A 14,466-nucleotide genomic window follows, 5' to 3' on the forward strand; every position below is an offset into this window, starting at 1 on the left:
AAACAACAATTCTGGCAGGTTAACCAAAAACTTCCAACCATACCACACCCAACGAGAGTCATTTCTCTTTCATTACAGAATATACATAGTTGGACATATCACTTACCTTCGTATACGTCCAGCCATGGATACTCATACTTCTCTGTGCCGGTTACTCCTGTCTCGTCAATTATCTCAGCTGCCAGCTTGTCTCGGATGTTTTTAATGTTTGCATCGCACAAGGTCTTCGGAAATGGCATCCCTAGAGCATGGTATTCAAGGTACTTCAAGCAGTAAACACCACAGTCACCGCTTTGTTTGTTTTGTGGGATCAAATGCCCCTTGATTCGCTCCCACGTGAATGGATCATAAGTCAGATTGATACGGTCTTCAGCAGGTGCACACTCACGGAGTATGTAGGGAACCAAGACGGTAATCGGAGTCACAGCAGCCTCAATCTGAATATCCGATGCATGAGTATTCGCATGGCTATCCCAAATGACAATATGCTTCATCGTAATCGAAATCCACATTGTCACCCAGTGATCATCAGTGATGTGTAACATCGAGTACAGGTCATCCACATCATACCCCCACGTCTTGTTACTAACGCAATAGGTTGGGGCTGCGCCAGTGTAGTACTCGAACGAGCCAGCTGGAAGGAGCTTGCCTGAACCATCAGGATTGGCGTGAGAGTCCACAAACTCCTTGTACTTGTACCTCCACATCGTTGCAAAGTAAGAGTCGAGGAATGTTATCCTGTCCGACCTAAACCACTCAGGATGCTTTGTAAATCGCAGCCTGAGTAGGTTAATCCCAGCTTCCATGTGATGCATATTCAATGAAAACAATTATTCAAGCAGAGTGTAATATGTTGTGTTCATATCATATATACACTCGCGTAACTTACAGTATCTGCTAGCCATTGTTTAGGAACTCTTAGAATGAAGTACCAGTCCACGGATGACCATTTCACCCGCTTCGGATATGCCCTGAAAACAACACCATTTTACAATATCATCCACTACTCTTACAATGGAAAGTCTGCTTTATGCTAACTCTAAAACAAAGACTTACGGATCTTTTTTCAGACAATCAGTTAGCACACCGATTTTTTGCTTCACGTGTTTCATATCAAACGGATCATATCCGCACCCTCGGACATTTTTGTTTGGGATTATTTCCTTCGCTGTGCTGTTGGGTTTGAAAGGGCTTTGTTGTGTAGGAGCCAACTTTCGCAGATGTTCACTCTTCGCACGAGCAACCAGTTGTGCCGCCTTCTTGCCTTTCTCGTGTTTATCTTTCTGGACCTGATCGAAGTCGATGTCGCATTTTGCTGGATCAACCATAACGACGCTTGGCTCTGGAGTTCCCTGCTTACCATCGTTCACGCTCTCACTTGGGACATCAATTTGTTCATTTTGCTTAGACATAAAATTACTCTGCAAATATAAAGATTTAAACACACATCAATGAAACGAAACCAAACATCAAACATTAAAGAGTACAAATAAAAACATTAAATATTTAGTGGTGACAACGTTTTAAGGTTTTAAAACAGATTGGTAAGGTTCGATGAGAAGTTTGAAAATAAATATGGAATTTTATTTTTTCCGGGGTTTCCTTCCTCTTTTCTTTGGAGCGGGTTTTGGACTAACCCCGATATTAGGATCGGCGTCCGCGTCCGTTTGATCGTCGCCAACAGGTTTTGCGTCCTCGGCGTCTGCTTCACCAGTCTGAGCCACATCCTCCTTTGTACCTCCGGTCCCAGCTTGGAGGATCACTGCCTCTAATTTCTGCTCCACCGTTCCCAACTTTGTGTTGAGTAGTTTGATCTGAGATTCACAACTACTCAACCCATCCATCATCTTGTTGAAGCAGTCGTCCATGTGGTCCTTCAGAATCGTGACCATTGACTCATCTTCCTCACCAGAGGCTGGGCAGAACCGCTTCCGACTTCCTTGATCACCAACTGATTCCGATCGCCTCTTCAGATCGACAGACCCTTCGGACTTGACATACTTGGTCACACCTGTTGGAGGCCAATGACTCCTTTCCCATGTCCATTGTTTAGGGCCAAAATGACCATACATCGCTTTGATGATGTTGTCAGTCCTCTCGTCTTCTTCATCATCGTCTTCAATTTCCCAGCGCGGAAACATGTCGAAGAATTCCTTAACAACGTAGTTGTTAATGCGTGTCTACATGGAAATCAAAACAGAGTTATATAACTTATAATGCAGAAATCAAAACTAAGAAGTCTTCCTAAGAAGTCTTCCTAAGAAGTCTTCCTAAGAAGTCTTCCTAAAAAGTCTTCCTAAGAAGTCTTCCTGAGAAGTCTGCACTAGAAGTCTACTAAATAAGTCTGCCGATATAATAGTCAACCAAGTATGAATTCAGACTACTTACCTGTCAGAGCATATTCTCTTTCATAAATTTCCTCCCCCTGGATCCCTTGAAAGCTATCAGCGGTACATTGTGGTCGCCTGGAAGTGGTTCACCAAATTTAGCAGCAAAGTCGGGAAGAGCAAAGTAAACCCAGACTTGTAGTACTTGAACAAACCCCTCAATGGTGTACGACGACTTCCAAATTTCTTTCTCCTTCACCGACCGCATCAGGTTTTTGAAGGCCACTCTTCCCCAAGGGTAGTTCTCAAACGCTTCTAAATCCATCACAAGCCTTGCCAACCTAGCCCGAGTAGCTGAAGATGGCTTTCTTGCTTCAATGTAACTAGTATAAATGCTAAGGTATCCCAGCCTCAACCGATCTTCGGAAGACCACGACCGCATTCCTTACAAGCTTCTATCAAATCTTCAGTGCTCGGGCCCAACTCCTGATTGACTCCCAATCGCTCCCAGAAATCTTTCATCTCATCAGTTATCTCAACCATCGGATCTTAGAGGTTGTCCACATACTCGCAATTCAAGCCAGTAATATGTTCGAACTCATTCAAAGAAAAGCGGATCGGGATTAGACCTACGAGGCTCCAAATCTCAAATTTTTTCTTGCAAACTAGCTGCATGCCGAGAATGTAATGCACCAGTCTAGATGCCTAGCCGAAATCCAACTGACTGAACTTCAAGAACACTCCCAGTCTAGAGTTCAATATCTCTTCCCACTCATCTTGTGTGAGTGCTTCCTCGAGTGCAGTCATCAGCTTCGTCTCACCGCTATTGTAACCGATGCTTTTCAGTGGAGACGGCTCATCGCCTTTCGAGAAGAGACGCGGGGGGAACTCTGGGTTTTCCATTGGCTGTTCTGACGTCTGCAAAACGAAGTCCAATATTCAAGAAGTCTACTTATGAAGACTTCCGAAGAAGTCTGCACATGAAGTCAGCCAACTAAGTCTGCAATTGAAGTCTGTAGACCTAATAGTCTAATTAAAAAAAATTCAAAAATCTAGCCGCCGACAAAGTTCTTTGAAAAAACACAACCCGTTTTGAACTCCGTTTTGAACTCCGTTTTACGAGATAATACTTCCAAAATAGTTCGCCTAAACACTATACAATTAATAAATTAAAAAAAAGTACAGATATCTCTAATTCACAGCAACTAGAAACTTGGAAACGGGTATTCGATTTTTGTCCGACTTTGGAAATATCTACTCGGTGTTGTCCGATTTTTATAAAAACCGATGTAGTAACTCAAACGACTAGGAACTTGGAACCCGTAAAGATATTAATTTACAAATTATAAGAAATTAGTACAGCCAAATACCTTTCCACGACCAACGGCGGAAATGAACAGACGGCGGAATAAACAGTTACGGACGGCAGCGACACCAGATCTAGAATAGAAAGCGAAGGAGATTAGGGTTTGTGAATTACACAGACGACTTCTATCCAAAAGAGAAGTCGGCATTAAATTCGACTTACCTTAAACGGTAAACGGATGTACAGTAAAAACCGGCGACAAGTTCCGAGAACTAAACCCAAACGACAGTATTTTTTTTTTTTACCGATTTGTGTTAGTAAAGTGTTCGTAGAAAGTCTTATATATGACCGTAGAAACCTAGTTAACCGTCGTACCGGTTCAATAACCGTCGTACCATTTCAATAACTGTCGTACCAGTTCAATAACCGTCGTACCAGTTAAATAACCGTCGTACCAGTTCAATGTGGTTTATCGATTTCGTTATTTAAAACGCAATTGGTTTAGCCAATTATAGCTGGTTTGCAATATAATTTTAAAACTGTCTGGTTTAGTTTATTCGACATATTAAGTCTGCATATTAAGTCTGCTTAAGAAGTCTGTATATTAAGTCTGGTTAAGAAGTCTGTCTACGAAGTCTGCATATTAAATCTGTTTAAGAAGTCTGTCTACGAAGTCTGCATGTGTTTTTTATTAATATCATATGAAAAGTAGTTTTAGGGATTGTATGTAGAGACCCTTAACTCACGGCCTGCATATGTACACAATACACAAAGTGCACATAGATTCCCCAGTATACGAACAATGTATATGCAACAGTAAACACTAACATTAATCACCATAGAAGTCAAATACATACTAGTCTACTTAAAGGTTACACAAGTCTCTTGGTTTAGTATTCTACATCCCAACGCATTAAAACACAAGAGATTACTGCAAAAATAACTAAAAAAACACAAAGTAGGATATCAGAACCTCGATTAGCAAGTGCTTCTTTCACTCCAGCAATTTCACTCTGAATGAACCCTATGAACTCCTCGATCTCGCTAATGGTCTTCTCGGTTGCAGCAAGGCGATCCTCCAATGCATACAGCCGATTCTCATATGATTGCAGAAGGGCTGTTCGGTTGTCACGGAACATGCTTTCGCTCTGCTTGTCAATTCGTATTTGAAGAATGGTCAGCTGCTCTTCAATGGCTAGATCCCACCATTTGGAGATGTGACCCGGTTTATCCTACACATATGACAAACGAAAACTTCAGTTATACTCAATGAATAACATTAAAACTATACACATATTGAGAAAAACCTCATTAAAACTATACACATTCGCCTAATATATCAGGGCAACTATAGAACTTCCTGCCAAACGTCTCTGGAGCTGTAGACTCTTCCAATCTACATCGAAGGCCGCAATAGCATCGTTCAGGTATCCCAAAGTCTCCATCAGCTTTGGCACACCCGCTGTCATAGCTTGCTTTGGAAGATGAGCTGTTGGTGTAGCTTATCGGCATTACTCTGTAGAGATCAACCAAACAAACTTGGAAGTTAACAAACAAAAAACTAAAACAGATACGACCACATAATAACTTTGCAGCTAAAAACAAAACAACAAAAACAAGCTTTCCAAAAAAATATTTCTTACTCGCTAAACAACAAAATAACAAAAAAGGTAAATCTTGAAATAAAGTAAAAATCGAAATATTTTTACTTACTTGCTCACGGAATCTGTGAAAAAAGTATTTTTACTTAGATCAGTTAAAAAACAGTAAAGCAAAAGGACAAAAGAACAAAAGAACAATTTTAAAGGACAAACCAGTAAACAATAAGATACGGACTAAACAGAGAATGTAATGGCGAATAACTCACAGATCTGGAGAGATAACTAAGAACGATGAAGACGCCGGCTGAGATCTGCAGCAACAATATATGTAGTGATATATATGAAACAACATATGCATCAGAAACAGAAAAGAAGAGATGGGGAGCGCCGGGAAAGGCTTACTGCGAGAGAGAGTCGCGGCGAGAGAGACCAGAGTGCAGCGCCGTTTTACAGTGATCTAGGTTTTTTTATTTATGGTAACGACTGGTAAGTTTCTTTATATACTATGTTAAAAATTCCGGTTAGGTTAATTATTCTGGTTTGACTAGACTTCGATCCGTAGTCTGCTGAGCAGACTGATAAAGAAGTCTGCAGCCCTAGTTTAAAACTTTTCACTTTTTATGTTTATCCTAGATGGTTAAAAATGATTCATATTTATTAAATTATAATTTTTCTAGATCATACTTGTTGACATTTGATTTATAGAAACAAACTTCAGTTTACATTATTTTTATATAGTTTTTAAATTTAATAATATAGTAGACTTCTTTATCAGTCTGCTGAGCAGACAAATAAAGAAGTCTGCAGCCCTAGTTTAAAACTTTTCACTTTTTATGTTTATCCTAGATGGTTAAAAATGATTCATATTTATTAAATTATAATTTTTCTAGATCATACTTGTTGACATTTGATTTAATAGAAACAAACTTCAGTTTACATTATTTTTATATAATTTTTAAATTTAAAATAAGATTTAATAATATAGTAGACTTCTTTATCAGTCTGCTGAGCAGACTTCATTAGTATTGGCAGACTTCGAAGGGTTATAATCGTAATTGAGACATCCGTTTTATTGTTTACTCATGTAGGAGATAATGGTAATTTCTCTACCCCTCTGACCTATTTTTGCAATAGGTTGAATTTGGGGTATACTTTTGCATTTGGAATCAAATTGTGGCCTATTTTTAGCAATTCCCAAAAAAAAAAAAAAGAATGGATCGTGGAACGATGGAGATGAACACAAAGCAAATTATGAATGTAAAGAAAATGTTCAAAAATTTTTTTTTATAAATTTAAAGAAGCCTTAACTCGAGTTCAATATTATCATAGAATGGAAGCACTGCCAAGAAGGAAAGCATATAATCCTTTCAATGTTGACAAACTAGTTCATTGTCGTTTTCGTATCATTGGATTGTGAAGAAAAGCGTGGAAAATAAGATTCATGTAAAAGACATAACAGAAGAAACTAAACATATCATAATAATGTAAAGCTAAGGCGAAGACAAGAACTGCGAAGATGGAAGGCTTCCTCGTCCACACACGATCATATGCCCTCAAAACATTATAATAAAAACAATTAGTGCATCTATGAAGATGATGATCTAACATCATGGATCAATCATATATGATCAATTAAAAAAAAAGACCAGACCCAAATCCGGTTAAAGCAGGTTCTAAGAAGATTTAGAAGGATTGAAGATTTGACCAGCGAACAAAACGGTTTCGGTTTTGTCTTCTCTAATCAAGAAAAAAAATGGATGATCAGCCACGAAATCTATTTTCTTCGGCTTTGGTGCTGCGCCAAGATAGCTGCCAACATAAGCATTGAAAGTGAAAGCTTTAGTACATTTCTCATCAATCTCGATTGAAGCCTTTTGGTACAACAAAACTTCGAGTTCCAAATCATCAAAAACCTTTGAAGCCTCAAACCCGAATTCGATCTTAAACTTTGGTATTCTGAATTTACCAACTTCAACTTTGTAACTTGGAATGTGATTGTCCAAGAATCCATTAGTAGATGTCATTCTCTCCAAAAGATTATTGAATCCATCAATCTTGTCGGGTAGATACAAGTACATTGAGAATTTGCGGTTGGTACCATCATGGCCTTGTCGATAAGGAAGCCTAAGGACCTTGAAACCATCGTAAGCCTTAATGTATTGATCCTTATAGCTGCTCATGAATGGTACAGACACTGAGGTTCCACTGACAAGATGAAAGTCTCTGTCTCTCATCACTGCCTTCCGGAATTCGTGTTCCCAAGCTCCCTTGAAATACAATGCGTTTCCATAGATCCATTTGGTTAGGCTTGTAACTGATCCAGGAGGAAGAAGATTGTTGATGAGACCATTGGTGTGATTTGATGCCCATTCATTCACTTCCATACGCACTTGTTCAGCCTTTTGTCAAAACACCAAAAAAAACCAAACCGAACTAAGTTTTAAAAAATTTTGCACCAAAATGTAACAATGAAACCGAATGCTAAAAAAACTACTTATAAAAACTAGGTTACATAGTTTACTTGCTACATTATCCATAATAGGTTTTTCTAAAGCAAATTCAAAATATGAACCATTCTATTTCAGTTGAGACCTAGTTTAGGTTTTCTCTGTCACTAAAATTTAAACAACTCATCTACTTTTTTTGCTAAACTCTAAGAAACCCTAGAAAAGCTTGTGAAATAAGAAACTTACCTATCAACTTGAGAGAAATCAGCCTTGAAGAAATCCACTAAGAGATCCTTCGACGAGGGATCTAACGAGAGTGATTGCTCCATCCAAACTCCATTAACCGCTGCGATTTTTGCTGCCGTCAGCAGGGCTGGATCTGGGCCAAGCCCATTGAAACATTTGTTTCAAGCCCCCAAATTTTTTTGTTTAATTTAGCTTATAAATTTTTTTAAAAAACAAAAAAAATTTATAAAACCAATTAGACCCTTATTTTTGATTTTGTTTCAAGCCTCCAAAATCTCATATCCGGCTGGCCGTCGGCGCGAGGAAGATCTTAGCAAGGAGAGTGTTTCTTTGACGATGACGTCGTCGTATCCGGAGGTGGCCGCAGCCATAGTGAGCACGGCGTTGATTGATGCCGGAGAAAAGACTAAGTTTGAGTTTTTGGCTACGGCAGAGATTACTTTTCCCGCAAGGAACAGAGCGACGTCGTTTTGCTTCTTCATGGCTTTTCTTTCATCGATCGCTTTTGGCACTTCAATCTCTGCGAGAGTGGGGCTTTCGACGATTATTTCTTGCGATTTGTTGAGTTTTTGCTTTTTCTTATTTTTTCGATCCATCTTTGAGAGAGAAGAGGGATCATCGGTTGTGTCTGAAGATGTGAGAAGCTTTTGATCCATCTTTTTTTGATCCATCTTCAACGTTTTTGTTTATTTCTCTGTGAGCACACATGACACACATATATATATAGAAGAGATATAATAACCTAGTTTGTGATCAATTAACAACTTAACTAGGGCTTTGGGCCTTGTGGCGAATGGTCGGTTCTAAAACAAGAAAAAATAGAAATTAACTTGTCTTGTTATTTATTAAGAAGTTCTACCGCTTGAGAGAAGAAATAGAGTCATATATTTTGTTAACTATAGAAGTGGACAATCTAACTTTTTATAAGATTTACTCTTATGATACAACTATCAAAAACTCAAAAAACTTCTTCAATTCAACATATATGTTTCTGAAAACTTCAATTCATTTTCCTCCCTTGTTTTAAACCCAAAAAGAAACTAAAAAAAAAGGATCATGGAAAGAAGAAGAGTAACACAAAGCAAACTATGAATTTAGAGAGAATTTTCAAATTGTTTTTATATAAATTTAAAGAAGCCTTAACTCGAGTTCAATAATATCATGGAAGGGATGCACTGCAAAGAAGGAAAGCATCGTGGAAAGGAAGATTCCTGTAAAAGACATGACAGAACAAAATAAAGATATCATGATGATGAAAAGCCAAGGTAAGACAAGAACTGCCAAGATGGAAGGCTTCCTCCTCTTAAGCGCAGTGCAGACCGATCAGTTTTGATGCCCGCGTCTAATTTTTTTAATATGTTTTTTTATATATTTTTTAATAAAAAAATTTTAAAAAAAAAGAAACAAAAACTTCATAAAAAATCAAACTCCATAAACAGTTTGTAAAAAAATAAAAAAATCCAATAAAACATATAGTTTATTGCTGAAATATAGATCTTTTTGCATTTTTCCGTGTAAAATCGTTCATTAAACTTTCGTAATCGAGTTTTTCAACCATAATTATCTCAATTGATAACAAAGCTAACTCATTCAATAGCTTTTGTGACATAGTAGAACGCTAATAATTCCTTATCAGCTTCAACTTCAAGAAACTTCAAGAAACTTCTTTCATTAGTGGCAACCGATACCAGAATGGTCAACAATATACGATAAGCAATTTCTGTATTTTGACAACAATTTACTATTTTTAAAAAAAAAAATCAAACACTTCAATAGGCTTATGAATATCATCTGGTATTGATACTCGAAGAATTTTCAGTTCCATAAAGAGATCATCACCATCTATGTCTGAATGTGTACCATTCTTTAAAGAAACCTTCAAATTCGCACATAATCTCTTCAAACTATCATTGCTGGCAGATCTTAGTTTTTTTATATCAAACAAAAACCCAAAAGTTTGTTCATACTCTTGGAATGATTCAAGTTTGGACTCGAGAGAAATTAGAGCTTGATCTCTAAATTTTTTTTCTTAACAAAAAATATACCATGATACCGCAAAAAATATAACTCTAAACTCTTTAGAGTGAATGCTCGTGGCGGTCGCCTCTCTCGCCTGGCTGGGAAGCGATCATATGCTCTGAGCACATCATAATAATTAAGAAGAATTAGTGCATCTACGATGATCATAATTTAACATCATGGATCAATCATATATAATGATCAATTTGTCGTTTGTTTCGTCATTCAAAACGTTGCTACAATAGAATAGTTTGAGTTTGTTGTAATAATAATAAGAACTTAACTCATTGTATTAGTTTCGTTTTTTCAACAGATTATCATAATTAATAGATACATGCAGATCTAATGTCTACTTCATAAATTTTCATATATTTGTTTTCAATGTTTATAAATTTAAATGGCTTCTATATACATTGGAAGAAGCTCTCTACCCTTCTCACCTGATCATTAGCTTAACTTAAGATAATAATGATATATTGTGCATTTTCACTTCAGTTAAGCAAATTACTATTGACTAGATATACACAATCTCGACTAATAAACGCAATACCACTGAGCTAATATAACTTATTTAATTAGTAAAAAAAAAAAAACAACAGGTATTTTGTATTTACTTCTTATACCACGGATCATGAAGCCAATGTGTAACATTCTATAAGAACAACAATACAAAAAAAAAGGAAAAAACAAATTAAAGAAAGCGTCTCTTTTGACCTATTGATGTCTATCTGCAATCACATTTGGCTTCATTTCAATCCCAAAGTTCCCAGATTTCAGCAGATCATACCCACTTTTGGAGTTCAAATCAAAATGCACAAACCCGGATTCCGGTTTAACACCTGCATCTCCTGTTTGGTCTTCTTTCTCTCTTTCTCCACATAATCGAAATTCTTCAGACAAATCACCACCACCATTAAGGTGTGAGATATCGGTAATCAAACCTGACTTTTCGCTCTTAAGCTCATCATCTCCTACAAGCCCTGAAAGTGCGAGACTGAAATTCGAGAATTGACCCTTCTCTGTTTCAACTCCATTACCACACGGTATGCTCTTCTGTGCTTTCTCTAGTAATGTTAATAAATACTTTCCTTGTGCTTCCATTCTCATCTGCAGCTTCTTTTGCACCTATAATCAACCGCAAGAAAAAAAAAAAAAAAAAAAAAAAAAAAAAAAAAAACACTCGATTCAAATAGCTTTTCTTGATTGTTTCAAGAGAACAAAGAAAAAATTGTCCCTTTTCTTGTTTACCTCGAGCTGTTCTTGAAACCGCTGTTGCGCATCGACCTGATGTCTCAATGTATCTGCAAAAGGTACATTCCCGGTTTTTCTGTGATGGCTATCAAATCTTGATTCATTCGAGATTCCTCCTTGAGAACAATTATCAAAATGCACATATGAACTTCCTGTCACAGAAATAAATAAAAATTAATTTTTGGTTTCTCAAATGTCTACTACATATATAATTCTTTAGATCCAACACATGTATCAACTCCCATATATTCTGAATCATATCTAATTATTGTGTCATTGATTTATGATCATACACACACATACCAGCATTTTCCTTGTTTCGTTCTGCTCGATTTTGTTTCTTCCCTTGTTGTTGACCAAGTCTATACTTCTACACATTCAAATACATCACAGGGAATTATGTTTTTAAAAAAAGGCATAATCATTGTAGAACAGTATACATTATTATATAAATTCAAATTTCGTATATATATATATATATATATATATCTTATACATGTGTGTATGTGAATGGAAATTGAACCTGTAAATGGCTCTTAAGATGGTACAATGTTAAGCCTTTTAATCCCATTAGCTTCAAAACCGACTTAGGAGTTGCTTCTGTACATCAAACCAAGAACAAATGTCATTAAGCAACCGGAATAGTACATTAAGGGTTGAATTTAATGTACCAATTTCAGATTAATTTCATTAAGCTATGAATTTCAGAGAGAAATTTTCTCATTCTGTATATTCAACTGAATCTGTATCAGAAACGATGAGATATACATACATTGGTATTAACTTAACCAACCAACCAAACCGGAATAAACCGGCGTCATATTGTGAAACGGTTATCTTAATTGAAGAAGGAGGAGGAAGAGGAGCTTACTGTCTGCGCCACCGAGCTTAGCGACGGCGTCGACGAAGCGATCGTGGAGATCGGCCGTCCATCTCAGCCTCGGCTTAGGATCTCTTGTTAACATCACTCCACCATTTTCGTACCCTAAACCACCCAGATTCACTCTCTCCATTTTTTTAATTAATTAATTTTTATTTCTCTTCTCCGATCAAAAACAAATAATTGGCGGGAAAATCGACGGCGGAACGCAGAAAGAATCTAACTTCGAATTTTTCTCTTCCGAGGAGGAAAAAGCGAAACTTTTGAAGATTTTTTAGAAAAATGGTGATTGAGGTCAGATTTTTTTTGTCGGAGGAGGAAAATCTGAAGAGGGAGAAACTCGAATTTGTTCAGAGACGGGAATGCGAGTAAGAGAAATTGCTGATAATCGGCGACAAGAGGACGAGAGAAAAAGAGAGAGTAGGTTATGAAGAAAGAGATCGGAAAAAACTTTTTCAGAAAGATCTGAGAGAGAAGATGACAAACAAAGAAAGAAAGAGAAAGAAATAAAAAGTCGTCGCGGTGATGATGGTGGAGGAGGAGAAGTGGAGACATATGCTTCGTCATCTAACGTCAACCTTCGCTTTTAAAATACTATATTTTATTTATATTTCTGACTTATTTATATATAACAACAGAAATTATAATTATATATTTCTGAAAGAGAGAAATTATATGATATTTAAAAAACTACTTACCATTTTCTGTTTTTGCTCTGACGTAAATTTGCCGGCCGCTTTTCCGCCGTGGAAGTGGCCAGCGGCTACGAGACGGCGTATAAATACAATATACAATATTTTCTTTTCATCTCGATTTAAAAAAAAAAAATCCTAAGATTTCGTTAATTCATTTTCAAAATTTAAATACTCTATTTCATAAGATTTCGAATGGTTCTAAAGAAAAATAGTGTGAATAGTGCAGTTTATCTGTCTACGCTAAATACTGTAAGTGATTGGTGCGTGTGTGTTCAATGTGGTCGGGAGAATATATTTACGGTTAACATTGACACATACGGTATAAAGTGATTTTACTTAACTTCAACGACTCTTGTTTAGCAATTAGCCAATTATAGTGATTTCTTAATTAATATATTTCCCTTTAACCCTTTCTTTACTATAGATTTTGGGAGACCGATCATTATTCATATCTAATGTTCTTGCAGAATTTTTTTGTTGATCTTGACAAATGCTCGAACTCGAAAAACTCAAAATTAGTATTTTTTTCTAAAATGCATATGAGTAAGATTAGATGAATGCGTACACAAACATATATAAATATTTTTATTTAGAAACGTAACATGGCAGAGAGGAACATGGCCCGCATCATGCATATTTGTTTACTACTACTAGATTGTAATGTCCGAAGAATATAGTTTTATCGAATTATGATTTAATAAAATTTGAATAATAAAATGTTAGACTTAGGAATTTAAAAATCCAGTAACATATGACTAAAGTTTTTGTCTCATTCCCATACAATCAAATCTCTCTCCATGTTGGTCCTTTGTTTAGGGCCTTTAGGCATCATACAGATTTATATCTTACGTGTTGTCGGATATATGAATCGGATTTTGGAGTTTTAAAGAATAAAATAGTTCAGCCAAATCATTAATTACTACTATTTACACGTCCCTTGTATCTGAATAAGCAGTAAAAAAACCTTTCAAGATCATAAATCGTCAAATCGATATATAGTTCTTCTCCATTAAAACATCGTTTTTTGGTTAATAAATCGTTTTAGTATGAGTCAATTTGGTTGAATGATGTGGGATCTTACTCTATAGTGATTAGTGACAGAGGTTTAGGTCCTTCAGATTCGGATCTTAATGATGTGGGATCTTACTTATCGGTAAGAATAGTGCCCATATTATCAACGAAAAGTAGATGTAAATAAATAAATCATTTCTGTTGTTGACAAAGAAAATGAAGTAATCGTTTCATACGTCAAGGAGCAATACATGTTGAGCGGCGTCAAGCCTCTCCAACGAGAGCGACATAAAACCTTATTATTCGTTATAAATAATTTAATAAAAAAAATAACAATTCCAGTGGTATTAAAAATTAAGAATTTGAAAAAGAGAAGTTTTACGAAAAGAAAGTGCATGGGGCGAGCATGTCACGTAGACTGCCAGCGTGGAATATTCGCCGGTGGACAAGGAGAATAGAATAATCTGGAAATCACATGTTCGACGGTGGGGATATAATGGTAAATTACTTAGAAACACGTGGACTGGCTCTTTTGTCTTTTGTCTTTACGTTTATTGGATTGGGACCCACTCATATTACACGTGGATCATCGACGATCGTTTCGAGAGGAGAGATTCCATGCCATTCTTTTGTTTTATACATCTGGTACGGTTTAAAACCATATATTCTATAACCGGACCAAA

General features: G+C 36.5%; 2 protein-coding genes and 1 pseudogene across 2 annotated transcripts; all 3 read right to left on the reverse strand.

Annotated features, from left to right (window-relative positions):
* Nucleotides 1-98: 98 nt before the first annotated feature.
* Nucleotides 99-2,769, reverse strand: LOC112086431. Its single transcript, XM_024155348.1, has 5 exons — nucleotides 2,455-2,769; nucleotides 1,638-2,180; nucleotides 1,057-1,421; nucleotides 890-971; nucleotides 99-764 (listed from the first exon to the last, which is right to left on the reverse strand). Exons 1-5 carry the CDS (start codon nucleotides 2,767-2,769, stop codon nucleotides 99-101), a joined length of 1,971 nt encoding a protein of 656 aa, XP_024011116.1.
* Nucleotides 2,770-6,907: 4,138 nt separating this feature from the next.
* LOC18015975 lies at nucleotides 6,908-8,598 on the reverse strand (annotated as a pseudogene).
* Nucleotides 8,599-10,554: 1,956 nt separating this feature from the next.
* Nucleotides 10,555-12,230, reverse strand: LOC18015976 (myb family transcription factor PHL11). Its single transcript, XM_006398174.2, has 5 exons — nucleotides 12,069-12,230; nucleotides 11,721-11,797; nucleotides 11,501-11,567; nucleotides 11,195-11,349; nucleotides 10,555-11,071 (listed from the first exon to the last, which is right to left on the reverse strand). The coding sequence occupies exons 1-5, from the start codon at nucleotides 12,208-12,210 to the stop codon at nucleotides 10,661-10,663; spliced, it is 852 nt and encodes a 283-aa protein (XP_006398237.2). The 5' UTR covers nucleotides 12,211-12,230; the 3' UTR covers nucleotides 10,555-10,660.
* Nucleotides 12,231-14,466: the final 2,236 nt, after the last annotated feature.

This window comes from Eutrema salsugineum, unplaced genomic scaffold, assembly GCF_000478725.1.
Source record: "Eutrema salsugineum unplaced genomic scaffold, Eutsalg1_0 scaffold_20, whole genome shotgun sequence".
Taxonomy (NCBI): Eukaryota; Viridiplantae; Streptophyta; class Magnoliopsida; order Brassicales; family Brassicaceae; genus Eutrema; species Eutrema salsugineum.

Coding starts and splice junctions, on each gene's coding strand:
- LOC112086431 (XM_024155348.1), bottom strand. CDS start 2,769: ATGCGGTCGTGGTCTTCCGAAGATCGGTTGAGGCTGGGATACCTTAGC. Junction 2,181..2,454: donor CACTTCCAGGCGACCACAAT/GTACCGCTGATA, acceptor ATTTCCATGTAG/ACACGCATTAACAACTACGT. Junction 972..1,056: donor GATTGTCTGAAAAAAGATCC/GTAAGTCTTTGT, acceptor TGTTGTTTTCAG/GGCATATCCGAAGCGGGTGA.
- LOC18015976 (XM_006398174.2), bottom strand. CDS start 12,210: ATGGAGAGAGTGAATCTGGGTGGTTTAGGGTACGAAAATGGTGGAGTG. Junction 11,798..12,068: donor TAAGCTCGGTGGCGCAGACA/GTAAGCTCCTCT, acceptor TTTGATGTACAG/AAGCAACTCCTAAGTCGGTT. Junction 11,350..11,500: donor ACGAAACAAGGAAAATGCTG/GTATGTGTGTGT, acceptor TTTCTGTGACAG/GAAGTTCATATGTGCATTTT.